General features: G+C 30.5%; 1 protein-coding gene across 1 annotated transcript; it reads right to left on the bottom strand.

The window, feature by feature from the left end:
• Nucleotides 1-20: 20 nt before the first annotated feature.
• Nucleotides 21-2,142, bottom strand: LOC126553636 (uncharacterized; the record flags this gene model as incomplete). The annotated part of the gene is made up of 4 exons (XM_050208780.1): nt 1,957-2,142; nt 809-1,559; nt 349-703; nt 21-276 (listed from the first exon to the last, which is right to left on the bottom strand). Coding segments are annotated over exons 1-4 (1,548 nt in total), but the record flags the coding sequence as incomplete, so codon positions are not given.
• Nucleotides 2,143-16,024: the final 13,882 nt, after the last annotated feature.

Raw genomic sequence — 16,024 nt, 5'->3', positions numbered from 1 at the left:
CTCTGGCTTATATCATTTACAACACCTGGAAAAAATTCCCCTTCATATTTAACTATAGCAAAGTCTCCTTTTTTATATTTATCTTCAAGATTCTGAACACTATTTTCATCAGAATTATCATCGTCATTTAAAAATTCCAGTTCTTCTTCACTTTCACTAGATACCACTAAATCTTGATTTTTCTTGATTCTTTTATTAGGGCCTGACTCTAATAAGTAATCAGAAATATTTTCATCAATATTTAATGGCAGTGAATTTACCAAAACAGATGACACACTTTGTATCATTGTAGGTTTATTTTCAACATTTTTCTTCAACAGTCTCAAATTATGATTAATATACACTAACTTCCCAGCACGATCATTAGTGAGTCGATTTCTCTTTGCTGTGTGAATATTTCCATATGAACTAAATGTTCTTTCACATGCGGCTGACGTTGCAGGAAGTTGAATTATTCTTGTTGCAATTATGGATAATTGAGAAGATGAACACAAACCATTCCACCAAGTTGTAGCTGATATTTTGCTGACAGTATCCCAGATGAATGATTTGCTCCACAATCCTTCCTTGACTTTATATAGAGCAAACTCAGCTAAAATATGTCCTTCGTCAACGTTATCCGAATGTCGGGCAATTTTAGCAATGCACTCAATTCCTTGAAGTTCTTCATCATTTGTTAAACACTTACCATGTAACATAGGATCTAAAAGATTTGCAGCATAATGTAAGCTTGTAATGCAAAATTTTTTTCTGTTTTTTAAAAATAGCATAATTTTTATTTTATTTTCTGGTGAATGAGTGTTTAAACATTGCTCAAAATGATCATTTAAGTCTTTAAATATTGTGGGAACTAAACTAATTTGTGGTGCATCACCTTCAATTATTGTTATCCAATCAGCAACAGGTTTAAGAAGTCTATAGATCTGTATGATGCCTTTCCAAAATGTATCGCAAAGTAATTCTTTTTTTGTACTATCAGATAATACTTTTACAACTCTATCATCAATAGCGAATAATTGCCGAGCACTTTTATTATCTAAAATACTTCCAAGACAAGCCACATGAGAACCCCATCTAGTTTTTACTGATAATTTAAGAGTTAATTTGTTTCCAGTTTGCTTTTCTTTGAATATTGCATTTAGCTTGTGTGAAAGATTGATTTCTTTGACAATATTTTTACCACTAGTTACTGCTGAAGAAATATTGTCCAACTCTGCTAAATCTTTTGCCAGTAAATTTAAGCCATGAGCAACACACCCATATGCTTCAAGATGACCATATTCTTTTTTTAAAATGTCCCATGCTGATTTCATGCTTTTAGCATTATCAGTCACTACATCTAATACTTTGTTTGGGCCAAGATCTTGGATGATTGATGAAATTTCTTTGGCAATGTAAGCACCGGAATGTGATACAGCTCCTGTACTAATAGTTTTATAGAAAATTGGTATAGGAGTAGTAATAACATAGTTGATAATTGGCTCCCTACGGATATTTGTCCAACCATCACACATCAATCCTAAGCTACGAGATTCATAAATTTTAGAATCAACATTTTGCTTTACACTATTATATTATTCTTCTAAATGACTAGTTGATAATTTATAACGAGATGGAACTTCCCAAGATGGACGAAGGGTTTTGAAAAATAATTTCCAATTTGCATTTTCAACAATTTGAAAAGGTGTTCCGCTCGAATAAATGGCTCTTGCAAATAGTTGTTCAATTTATAACTAAAAAAATAATAATAGTAGGTAATTAAGAACAATTTGGCAAGGCTTATGATTACTTGAATACTTAACTACCTATATCAGATGAAAAAACAATAATCAATATTGCCATACACTATAATCAACTATACTTTATTATTTTATTACCATAAATTATATGATAAAGGTTAATAAAATTAAGTATAATTAATAAAAAAAAAATATAAATATTTGATTATACACTAACCTGCTCATCTTTTGTTATAAAATCAACAAAGTTTGTCATATTACGTTGACGAATAACTTTTTTTTGTTCCTGAGTCTCTTGCTTGTTTTCGTTTGATTGAGTATCAGGCTTGTCGAAGTCAACATTTTCATTAGATTCAAGTGATTCAACTATACCATCTATACCACTTGATTTATTTTTTACCATATTTGGGCATTTAGTACATTTATTATATATGTGGTCATACATTCTGGTTACATTAACTACGGTTTTCCATTTGCAGTAATTACATGTATAAAGTGTTTTTTTGTTAATCTCGACTCCATAACGCGTGTAATGAAATAAAATGGTTTTAAATTTTTTAGCCATTTTGAAAAGTAAAAATTATCACACCATTACACTAGTCAATAGTCATATTATAACAATTATTAATGTCGATACAAAAATTTATACGTTTTACTTTTCTATGCAAAAACGTTTAACACTCTTGCAGATTGCAGACATAAACTTATACTCACACAAATACAAAATCATTGATATTAATATATTATCCATAGAGAATAATAATAATATACTCCATGATACATAATAGTAATATAAATAATATACTAAATTACGCATTTACGCGGTCTTAACGGTTCTAACACCGTGCTACATGCCTATATCTCGTCATCTCGATGATTATATTAGATGATAACCATCAAAAGGAACAGCTGTGGTACAGTGATACCAACCATACAACTTTAAAAATTAATTAAGTTAAACAAAATACATTAAAACTGAAATTTTTAAAATTTTCAATTGAAAATTTTCAAGCTTACATCTCTAGTAGTAGGTCACTATAATTGATGTATTAAATTAGAATCCAATGAGAGGTATCATTGTATACTAATGTTGCGTGCCAGTATCAGATTTGAATCCAAATGGTTAATTTGAATGAAAGTTAAACTTAATAACGTAATATGTTTTATTGCATATAAACAAAATACATGTAACAAATAAATAAGTGGCTGAGTGACGTGAAAGTGCTCAGTTGTTGATAGCTTTGGTACATCTGCCGTTGCTGGTCTTCGGGCTCCCTTATATATTGTGGTGCGTCTCTTGTTTACGTCGTGTGGTCGCCTTCTGGGTAAAACCAGGTGTCCTTGTTGTTGTTGTTGCAAATTCGGACACGAATTTGAGAATGTGCAATAACATCTCAAATGCATCATTAGTGCACTGTAATTATTGGTGCGCTTACTATCCCGACAAGTGTCATGGTCATAGTAGCATCCGCATTACCCTTGACACGAGGCATGGTCATACTAACTTAGCCTTGTAATCTCGTAGATATCTTATAGATATCTCGTAGCCCATAACACCTCCCCACAAAAAAAAAGGTTTATGTCTGCAAGACAGAAATCTTTACAATTTTCTTAAATGCACTCAGTTACACTTACAAATTCAGTTTTATATTGGTAACTTAATAATAATATTAGTTATATCAAATTTTAAATCAATCAAGAATACAATATAAAGTATGTTAGTACAGTATATATTATTAATATATATATTTTTTAATATTTGAATCTCCTTCACCTTGAATAATACAATTAAAATAATAAAATAAATTTGTGAATAATTAATTAACATTACACACGAACGTTACGTTCTACCCACATACCAAATTAAATAACTGAATAACTGAATCTACATTCTACACATAGGTATAAAATTAATATTAATATTTTTAAATGCTTTATTAAGTTTTCATATCGTTGTTTTTTTTTATGATAATATGATTAAATATATTATATTTGGTATTTTGGTATATTATTCTACATCCATTCTCATAGATCATGAAATTGTTTTAGTATAGTTACTTTCTTTTCTTCCGTATACTCTACGTTTTGCGGTTTTAGTTTATGCAAACTATAATTCTGATTTTAGTCTTACGAAATATGTATCGTAACATTGACCTTATGTTTTACATTCTAACTCGTCATTCATACCTAGTTTATTCATTTCTATTTATTTAATTCTTTTTTTATTTCAGAAACCTTTCTTAAATTTATCCATTAATACTAGAATCTTATATTTGATTAATCATTTGCTTTATCATTATAATACTGTTTTACATTATTTTTATGTATGGTAATGCCTCGTCGGCCACGTTGTATAACTATATTTTCATCTCCTATTACTTCAATTACTATGACTAGTATTAACTTTATTTATTTTTAACAATTTGCAAACTTCCGTAAATGTATTACTTTACTAATCGGTAAAAACAATTAATTAATTCCTAACTTACGTTTTATTTCATATTTTATTCCTAATGTTAAATTTTATTGTTTTGTAATTTTTGTCACTATATAATACTCTTTTAATGCTTCTAAAAGTGTACCTATAGTTTCTTTTACATTACCCTCGAATAAAACCATATTTCCAAAATTTTTATTAACCTAATTCATAATTATATTCTACTCTATTATTTATTATTAACTTATCGTAAAGTCCTGTACTATTGTTTCCACTTTATTACAGGTGTTCTATATTTGATCAACCTCCTTGGTATATATTATCTGATTGAAAATTACTGATATGATTATTTGTGTTATAATTTCTTGTATTATTTGTACGTTGAAAATTATTATTATTTAGTCGTGAAAAATTATAATTATCTCTATTATTAGAAAAATCGTTCCTGTATCCGTTATTTTCTCTTTCTGAATTATATTCTACTTCTTCTGCCTTTTCCAATTGCTTAGCTACCTCTAATGTTTTAGGATTCCGTGCCTTTACAATTGTTCTTATAGGACTTATTAAACCTTTTATAAAAATATTCAGTGTTTGTTCTTTTAAAGTTTCGTGAATTACTTTCGCTTCTGATTCCTCTTTATTAAGTGTACACGCATTCCATAATTTATAATACAATTTTTCTACTCTATGGCAATAATCATTGACGTCTTCACCATGACGCATCTTAATGGAATTTAATTGTATCTGCAAACTTGAAGCAGTTGTCGTATCTTCAAAAGCATCCGATAAATAATTCTTAATGTATACCCATTTAGTAACATTTTTATATTTTATCATTTCTAATGCTCTACCGGATAACCTAGTTGTTATATATTTAACTAAAGTCGGTGCGCATTTTTCTTCAACCAAATTTGCTGCCATATCACATGCATTTATGAACGGATAGATATCGTCTTCTCCCGTACACATAGGTATAAGCTTAAATGCTTCCTCTAATTTTATGGTAACCATTTTCTTTACACGCGGTTTTCTCCCGAACGTTAACTCAGTATGTTCAAAATCGTCTGTAACCTTGCTACGTGTAACCTTTTTATTGTCTAAACTTAAACTTCTCTCCAAGCTGTGTTTTATTTTCGCGCTCTGGCGTTCACTTGGGTTTCTAAATAAACTAGGGCGTTCTTTCGGGCTTTCAATAGGGCTAGGGCTTTTACTAGGGCTAGGGCTTCTACTAGGGCTTCCCAAATTAATCAACTGTTGGGTTTTATTTAATACTTCTAAACTCAAATCTGGAGTTTCTAAAGACGTCTTATTCGATGGATTAGCTACTTCCAAAGGAGATGTACCTGTGTTCTCCATAAATTGCTTTCACACTCATTTGATACGTTTTACAATCAACTATAATAATATAACTCAATAATAAATCTCAATAATATATGCTCTTTAATAATTCTCAATAATAATCTCAATAATTCAACAATATGCCCTCAAAATAATTCACAATAATAATCTCAATAATTCACAATATGCCCTCAATAATAATCTCAATAATTCAACAATATGCCCTCAAAATAATTCTCAAAAATAATCTCAATAATTCAACAATATGCCCTCAAAATAATATAATAATTCAATAATAACTCAAATAACTCAATATGCCCTCAATAATAATATAATAACTCAATATTTCTCTATAATAATTCAAATAAATCAATTGCCCTTTAATAATCAAAAAAAAAAAAAAAAATTCTAAATAGTTTTTTTTTTTACGACCTACTTAAATATATTCAGTTACTTAAATGATATTTCTTAGGTTTTATATTTTTGTAACATATATCCGTGTAATAATTTAATTAACTATTCACTCACAATAATGCGACGTTCGTTGATGTTGTCATCCTGTCTGATACTTTCTGCAACGTTGAATTGAATGGTCTTCTCTTCTGGAATTATCAACGAGAAAGAATGATCAAGTCTTCCTTGTTGATGTTAGCCTTTGACAGTTTGCCTCCTTGAAAAGTGAATCCTACCGACTGCGCCAAATTGTTGCGTGCCAGTATCAGATTTGAATCCAAATGGTTAATTTGAATGAAAGTTAAACTTAATAACGTAATATGTTTTATTGCATATAAACAAAATACATGTAACAAATAAATAAGTGGCTGAGTGACGTGAAAGTGCTCAGTTGTTGATAGCTTTGGTACATCTGCCGTTGCTGGTCTTCGGGCTCCCTTATATATTGTGGTGCGTCTCTTGTTTACGTCGTGTTTTCGCCTTCTGGGTAAAACCAGGTGTCCTTGTGGTTGTTGTTGCAAATTCGGCCACAAATTTGAGAATGTGCAATAACATCTCAAATGCATCATAAGTGCACTGTAATTATTGGTGCGCTTACTATCCCGACAAGTGTCATGGTCATAGTAGCATCCGCATTACCCTTGACACGAGGCATGGTCATACTAACTTAGCCTTGTAATCTCGTAGATATCTTATAGATATCTCGTAGCCCATAACACTAAAAACGATTCTGAACGAAGATGATTTGTCAGCCTAGTATATAATTTACAGTGGTTGATATAAAGGGTGGTTTATGTTTTAATGTGCCTGAATACACCAAAATGTAATATCTTTTATAATTATTGTTAGCCAAACTTATGGAAAACTTGTATTAAATTTTCAACTCTTGCTGCATACACACAAATTTTTATGAATTATACTTAAAATATAATTTGCAAATATTCATGATTTTGACGAATTTTTGTCAATATTTGAATTTCAAATGCTAATAAAAAAAAATTGTAAATTCTTTTTTTTATAGATATAAACACAAAAATCTTATGATTTTTCAACTACAAAATTACTTGAAAATTTTCGTGATTTTGACATATATCGTAAATGTTTTATCTAAAAAAAGGTGTGACCAACAAATTTTGATTTTTTTTTAAATACATTAAGAACCCATCATGAGAAACCTTGTATTAAATTTTCAAGTTTTGTTGGGTACCCAAAATTTTTTATTAACACTTCAAAAAAAATTCTTAGAAAAATCGAAAATTTCAGTTGTCTCAAAATATTTTGAAAATTTAACTGTACATAGAGAACACTTATATAAAAATTTGGTGAAATTTTCAAGTATTTACAGTGATTAGTTTTTGAGTTACAACCATATAAAAATCTTTTTTAAAAATTGTATGAAAACTGTTGGAAAATGTTTACTTTTGGCCTCTATAATGCATTAATGCACCAAAGATAATTTTGCCATCGGAAAACACCCCCAAAGTTTGAAATTTAAGCATTATTTTGACAAGTTATGCTGTTCACAGACACAAAAACAAAAAAAAAACACACATCATTATAGAATCAATACATTCATCACTTCGTTCAGAATCTAAAAATACATTTAATTTTTTTTATTAAAATCATTTTTTGGGGTGTAACCAAAATTATATTTTGCTACACCTAAAATAAATGTCTTGTAATCTTGGGATAAATGACTATAAATACAAACTGTACAGTGTACATACATAAAAAGTTAATTAAGTACATAGTTAACTATACATTATGCAATAATTAAATGGTCAATTTTATGAAATTGTGTGTCCTAAAGAATAGGTAATTATTATTGAATTACATACCTTAGTTCTATAATTCCTACATCTTCTTCAGCGCTACTTAAATCTGACATGGTCTTAACTTTTAATATTAACTATATACCTAAATGTAAAAACAATAAAATATACTTAAGTCTGTATAAAATAAAAATGTGTGTAAAATACAATTAATAATGTAAATAGTAACGTGGCGAAGTCAATAATTCAGAAGTCGCTTTTGAGTTTCTTATTTTAATGGGTGGGTAAATGGTTAATATATTAAAATATATTAGAGTGTAGTGTGTTTATTATATTAATTATAAATTGTTAACAATGAGTGGGTAGGTGATGTGGTATTTTGGTTATTGTAAAAAAATATAATATCACACAATTGAATATCTATAAATGTAATGTATTATTGCATTTATAATTACATTATTATTAAACCTTGTCAATATTATTATATAGTAAAGTTATTATACTTTATGAGCTAATAGCTATTTATAAAGAATTAAATTAATTGAAAAATCCAATACTACAATCATTATTCAAAATTTCAAAACTGTACCTTTTTAATATTTTTTGAAAACTAGAAAAAGTTTTGGATGTAATTGAATAATTCACATTCTATTTGGTTAAAGAACTTCAAATGGATAGACATTAGACGTCCTCCATTAAATAATATCAAACATATTAATTTCATGATATACTTATAGATTCATCAGTAATATAATCAAAAATGATTGTAAAAGAACCATGTTTAAAATTTGTTTATTCTTTAACATTAAAACATTAGTTTAAAGAAAAAATGTTTAATTTAGTTTGAAGATTATTTTAAATAAGTAGTATTATTTAAATCTATAATGAAGAGATTATAAATATCTAGGTATTATTAATCTTTATTATGTTAATAATACAATGTTTTAAATATCTACCTATAAGGCTATAACATGACGTAATGATGTAAATTAATATAAGTGGGTATCTGTTAGGTGTCAAAATAATGTTTGTTAAACATAGTTCTGCTCTATTGAAGGTAAATTAAAAACCATTCTTATAAATATATAAATATAAATTCTTATAACAGTCGGAACTTCAAAAACTGAGACAAAAACACATTTTTTATTTGCTAATTAAAAACTTAAAAATATAGATGGTAAAAGTTCTTTCTGAGAGAATTAATTAAGAATCCTCACTAGAAAAATACAAGAACTTGTTATATTAGGTACTCCGTATAGAAATATTTCACTTACCTACTTTATGACATTTTATTAGTTATTATACATTTATACTTATTACTTAATACTTACCTACGAAAAACACTTGAAGGCTTCAAACACTAGGTAGTTCGTTATATTCAAGTAAAACACTCACGGAATCACACATACATACGTCATACGTGCACATACGAAAAACGGTCGAAAGAATAGAACACCCACGCAATCGGCGGCTGTCGATAAAAGAAAATATGCGATCCAGACCACGGTTAAAGATATACAGGTTAGATAACGCCGTACTCAATTTTACGCCCGTCCGCGGTCCGAAAGTGTTACGGTTCATTAGTACATATTTAAACCACATCTATAAAGCGCTAGTAGTAGGTAGGGCTATTATTGTATTAATAATATTTAGATTTATACAGGCATCTATAATAGTAATATTTTAGGTATAATAATTTATGTTCAATTTTTTATTTAATGCCTCGAAGTTTTGTACTGTAATATTGTAATATTGCTATTGCAGTATTGGCTTGTTGCAGATGCAGTATGGATACCAAAAAATGTGAAACTTGTTACAAAAATTGTGATTTAACCTGTTACATATTTATAGGTACATAACTTTTTTGTTTTAGGTTTGATGAAGTTTAATGTAATTGAAGAATCAATAAGTTAAGTGTATATGTACAAACGAGAAATCGAGGCTGGGCTAGTTATAACCAAAATTTATATAGTTTTATTTCTTATACTAAAATCATTAATTATAAATACTACCTAGTACCTACTCAATGGTAAAATGTTTATTAAAACTAGACATTGCTTCTATAGAAATATAAAGTATAAATTGCATACATATAAATTTTACAAAAAACTAATCAATCTTAATGTATAAGACAAATTACTTGTTAACTACAAAATATAATGAACATAGTACATACCTAATGTTTAAGAACTCATAAGTTGGTTCACTGTCCAGTTAATTTTGTATTTTGAAAAAAAGGTAAGGTTAGGTAATTATATACATCATTATAAAGAGTAAAGTTGTAACTTATCAAGCCCAGAAAATATTATAGACTATATACACACAAGTTGGTATATTTACTATTACTACTATTAGTATATTTACATTTCAAATAATATTTAGAATATTTTAAGGTTCCTAAAAGACTACCCAAGACTGCAGTAAAAGTCCATTTACCTTCTTATTAGAATTTATAAAATATTAATTAATATGCATAAATTAATTATAATATTTTGTTAATATATTTGTATAGGTACACATAACACAATCACATATACAATATATTATGATATTATAATTATTAAGAATAAAAAATAATAATTGCATATTGCTATTTATCCAACAAAACCATTGAACTATTATTATAATTATATAATATATATAGTTCAATGGGCAAAACAAAATAAAGTAATCCTACGTACTACTAGCGCCCTACGCTAGTGGTAGAAATGTGTACCAGTCAACCGTAACACTTCCGGACCGCTTGGTTGGCGGGCGATAGCTAACCTGTATATCTTTAACCGTGATCCAGACAGAGCGTCGCCAGACGAGCCCAATAAGCTCGGTCATTGGTCCGACCGACGGCGGCGACACGGAGGTGACGAAGTTCACCGACGGTTTGGACAATACCGCAACATAGATGGATATTTTGTATATCCCGTGAAATACGTATGCTGATCAAACAATCATATTATTATAACGTATAAGTAACTAGAAAACGAAATTAACTTTTATAAATGTCTCAATCTCAAGCAGTCAAACAAATACTGAAATTACAGTCTGTTAACGGAAATTCGCGAGCTGCTATGTCCAGGGGTGTCTTCAGGTTAATTCCATGGGTGGAGGGGAAGGGCGAAAAAATTTTAATCTTACATACCACTTTGATAAACCAAAACTTAAACCTATGTAATTTCAACTTATACTAATTAGCTTTAAATATTGCACATACTGCTGTGCAGATGCAGTAAAATAGTGCTTAAAATTTAAAAATAAAAATAATAACAATAGTAATAGTAAAAAAAAATTAAGTTTTAGTAATAATTCATGTTCTATATAACTAAGTCCAAAAATCTTTTATTAGAAACCACAAAACGATTAATAATGTTGTCTGTATTAAAAGTTGCATTTCGGTGTATATTTAAAAAAGCTAATCTAGTCAGCTTTTGCTGGCTCATTCTGCTTACCATCGTTTTAAACTTATAAACAATTCACCAGATCAATAATAACTAATAAGCATAAAAAAATTAAATAAAAAAAAACAATTATCAATTTATTTTATTATTTTTTTTTTTTTTTATCAATTTAAATTTTTTTAAATTGATTAAATTCGTTGAGTGAATTTTTACTAATGCAATTATAGATTATACATATAAAATTTAAATACATATAGTAAAAAATTAGCTTGAATTACTAGGTAGGTCTTGGGACGATTAAAATACATCCCATCAGGAAGTTCCAGATAGGTATTAATTGGGTACTACACGGGCGGTTACCATGGTGGTCGAAATGCAGCCCATTGGGAAGATCCAGATAGGTATCAATAGGGTACTACATAGGCGGTTCCGAGGAGGTCGAAATGCAGCCCATCAGGAAGTTCCGGTTAAGTATCAATTGGGCACTATATAGACGGTACCCGGGAAGGTCTGTGCTATTAGGGTGTTTACTTTGTACTTCCTTCTCATCATTATCATCGATTTCTTCATCCAATCGATGAATTTCAATTAAGATATGGTTAAGTAAATCCATTTTCTAAAAAAAAACGTTTTTTTTTTTTTTATGTTTTAGAAAAGCTATTATGAACAAAGTAATACTTCTATTTATGTAGGTGTATAAAAAAGAAAAAATGGAAAATAGATTAAAGAAATAATATAAATTAGGTTAAAAAAAAAAAATAGATTTATAACAAATTTATTTATTAAATCTTCTAGTTGATTATTCAAAATTGAGGAACGATAATGTATACGTCTATTACATTTTTGACCAATATAATAAGAAAAATTATAGTCATCTAAAACGTTTCTTTTTTCATTTCTTAACTTGTCTATTTCAACTAGATCTATTATTTTTTTTTTATATAAATTATTAATTTTTTTATTTAAAGCTCTTATATCAATTTTTTTTCTTTCTTCATCTTGATCAACACTTTTTTCGTTTTCTAAAACTTTCAAATGTAATTCTTCTATCAAAGATCGGAGGCATACGATTTGAGGAGATTCCATTTTTTTTAAAAAAAAAAAAAAATCTGAAATTATAGGTAAATATTTATTCGTTTATTTTTTTATTTTAAATATAAAAAAGGTAATGTAAAAACTATATCTCATTTACACCACATCTAAAAAAAAAAAAAAAATGTTTATAATTCACATTATTAAAATTATAATTATAATAAAATGTATATATATATATAAGTAAATTTTTGTTTAGCAAAAATTATTCATAAAATATATAAAATTAATCATACTTTAATTATAAATAAATGTATAAGTAAAAAAAACTCTATATATATATTAAATAAGTAAATTCTTGTTAAGTATATTATACTATTTTTTTAAAAAAATAAAACATAATTTATAACTATTTATATCAACTAAACTCTGTAAGAAACGAGAAAAAGCTAATAACTATTTTTTGTTTATATATATATACCACAGAATATATTCCGTGTATATACCGTACATTTACTACAACTAAGCTGATTATAACAAAAATAATAATAACTATAATTAAGTGTATAAGACGTAACAACACAAAATATTGTTTACGATGTATCTGTGTATATATTGTTGGCAACACTTCTAGTCGAGTGGCGGTCGACTAGAAGGTGAAGAGGGGACACTGTGTGCTCGAGCGTGGAGGTGTGAACGAGCGTGTGTGCTACCACTAGCTCGGAGTCGAAAGTCGTAACGGGCTCTATCTTTTTTTTTTAGTGTTGTAAACTTTCTTTGCTTAATAAAACAACTGTTAAATTTGTAACGTTCGGAATCCTGTCAAATTCAGAAGTGGGATGAACTGGGATCGTGCGATATCCTAGTGAGCCTTAGTGTCGAAACCGTTACGATTCGTACGAACATCGTGAGTAGTGTCATCGTGTCGTCAATTGCGAATATTGCGACATTGTTGTACATATTAAACTTAAATTTGATTTAGTTTTGCTATTTTTGTGTCTGTTAAAATTTGGTAACCGTCGTGCGATTTATTAATCGGGTGCCTAAACACGTGGTTAGGCCGACATAATTTTTTTTTTTTTTAAGAAAAAAAAAAAGAAAAAAAAGGTGGTCATACTGTCGTATTACGTTTTGTCGGTCGGAAGAACGTACTTGGTCATCGGTGAACGGTGTGACATCTTGGATTTGTTACTGATAAGAGCAATTATCGGTAATTGTTTTGACTGATATGATGGACGTTAACGAAGTAAACAATACTGATAGTGTTGCGGCTGCACTAGATATTAACGGACTCGTACGCGCAATGCTAGAACAAAACAGATTACGCGAACAACAAATGGATGCAATCGTCAATAAGCTACTCGACCAGAAACGGAATGATCTACCCGTTGTACCAGCGGTGGTACCGAACCAGGAACAAATCATACCTATGTTTACAGGTGAATCAGGAGACACAGATACAGCTACCGAATGGATTAATGCGTTAAAAACTGTAGCTCATTTAAATGGATGGCCTGATACCTACACTCTAGAAGCCGGACGATCGCATCTGGGAGGCGCAGCTAGACATTGGTATCTAAGTCATATGGCAGAACTCGATACGATGAATAAATTTATCACATCATTCGAAATGATGTTTACCAGTCAAGAAAGCATAACAGAAACCTGGAAGAAAATGGATGAACGCGTTCAGCAACGCAGTGAAACAGTATATGCATATTTTCATGATAAGGTGCGGATGTGTCGACGTTTGAAACTAACTGCGGCCGAAACAAAAAAAATGGTGTGCATCGGACTCAGATCGCGTGAAATGTGTGCTGCCATATTGAGTAACAGTCACACGAGTGAAGTGGAACTTTTGGCGGATATTCGTTTGTACACTGAAGTGCATTCAAATCGAAGTGAACGTTACCGTACTGTACCGACATATGAGAAAAAGAACGTCAGCAAAACGTTTGACAAAGGTGTGGAGCAAGGGTCGAAACCTACCGCTCACGAACAACCAACTTACACAAATTTCAAAAAGAAAGAAAATATAAGTAAGAGTACGATTACGGGGCCTAAGTGTTATAATTGCCAATTGATAGGACATATAGCACGTGATTGTACCCGCCCCAAGAGACCACTACAATGTTCAAAGTGTGGAACAGAAGGTCATACCGCCAAATATTGTCAAACAGTCACGACAGACGTTGCTTTAATCGATAATAACGCTGGGAACAGGACGTTATATGTGAAACGTGTGCAAATCAATGGGGAACCCGAGGAAGTTCGAGGGTTGGTAGATACCGGAAGCGCACTCTGTATTATCAAGCGTAGTATAGCTGAGAAATATGGACTGAAAATAAAACCACGAACTGTAAATCTTAATGTGTATGGTAACACTCCTTGTGTAATCGGCGGCGGTGAAGCGAAAGCGGGGTTGAAGATAGACTCAGTAAAGGAACTTGTAGATTTGTTAGTCGTTGACGACCACATTCAAAATTATGATGTAATCATAGGACGCACTTTCATCAACAAAGAAAATGTATCTTTTATTAAGACATCCAATCAATTAATTTTTGATTATAATATGCCATTGCCATACAGTGAAGAACCAAATGAGACAATAACAGGACAACCTGCAAACGTTGAAGTGATGTTGATTGAACGCGAGAAAGAACCGATTACCGCGAGTATGGTCAAACACAACCTATCATTCACAAAAGACGAAGTAACTAAATTAGTGAACCTGATGAATGAGTACCGCCTTTGTTTTGCGTTCAATATATACGAATTAGGATGTACAAATGCATTAACTATGGATATTGTCGACAACAACGTACCAGTGGTAAGCAGACCATACAGAGCAAGTGCGGCAGAGCGGGACATCATCGACAAAATTGTCAGCGAGTGGAAGGCGGCAGGTCTGGTTACAGAGACGAAATCGGCATATGCATCGCCGGTATTATTGGTGAAGAAGAAAAATGGTGAGTCAAGGTTAGTTGTCGATTATAGGAAATTGAACTCGCAGACCATACGTAAAGTATTTCCAACCCCAAACATGGACGACCATCTGGAAGCCTTGAGTGACGCAAAACTATTCTGTACATTGGATCTAGCTTCAGGGTATTTACAAGTACCTTTGACAGAGGAAGCAAAGGCCAAAACCAGTTTTATTACACCAAGTGAGACTGGACAATTTGAGCGTATGGTATTCGGGTTAGTAAATGCACCTTATGAGTTTTCACGATTGATGCAAGGAGTTATGCAACATTTACAACGAAAAGTCGCAATGTGGTATCTAGACGATATCCTAATTCCTGCGAAAAACTTTGAAGATATGCTAGGTCGACTGCGAAAGGTTTTTGATGCACTAAGGGCAGCCAACTTAACACTGAAGCTGGAGAAATGTTATTTCGGTTATGAAGAAGTCACCTATCTAGGATACAAGATATCAGCTGAGGGTATTACACCAGAATTGGACAAGACATCAGCTATCAGAGACATGAAGCAACCAGTTAACCAGCATGAGGTAAGGCGCTATTTGGGTTTGACTGGATTCTTTCGCAGATTTGTACCGCGCTATGCCGAGATAGCCAGACCACTGTCAGAACTTTTGAAGGATAGTGTACCATTCAAATGGACGGCAGAACAAGAACAAGCTTTCAATAAATTGAAGCACTGTTTAACCAGTAGTCCGGCTTTGCAACTATTCAATCCATCATCTTACACAGAACTTCATTGTGATGCCAGTCAAGTGGGTCTGAGTGGAATGTTGTTACAGCGGGGTGAAGGTGATAAGAAAATGCACCTTGTCCATGCGGTTTCAAAGAAAACGACAATTGCAGAGAAAAATTACCATGCGGGTAAATTAGAATT

The sequence above is a fragment of the Aphis gossypii genome, unplaced genomic scaffold (genome assembly GCF_020184175.1).
Source record: "Aphis gossypii isolate Hap1 unplaced genomic scaffold, ASM2018417v2 Contig00284, whole genome shotgun sequence".
Lineage (NCBI taxonomy): Eukaryota > Metazoa > Arthropoda > Insecta > Hemiptera > Aphididae > Aphis > Aphis gossypii.
Note: the sequence above shows the minus strand (reverse complement) of the source record. Positions and strands in the feature narration are given on the sequence as shown.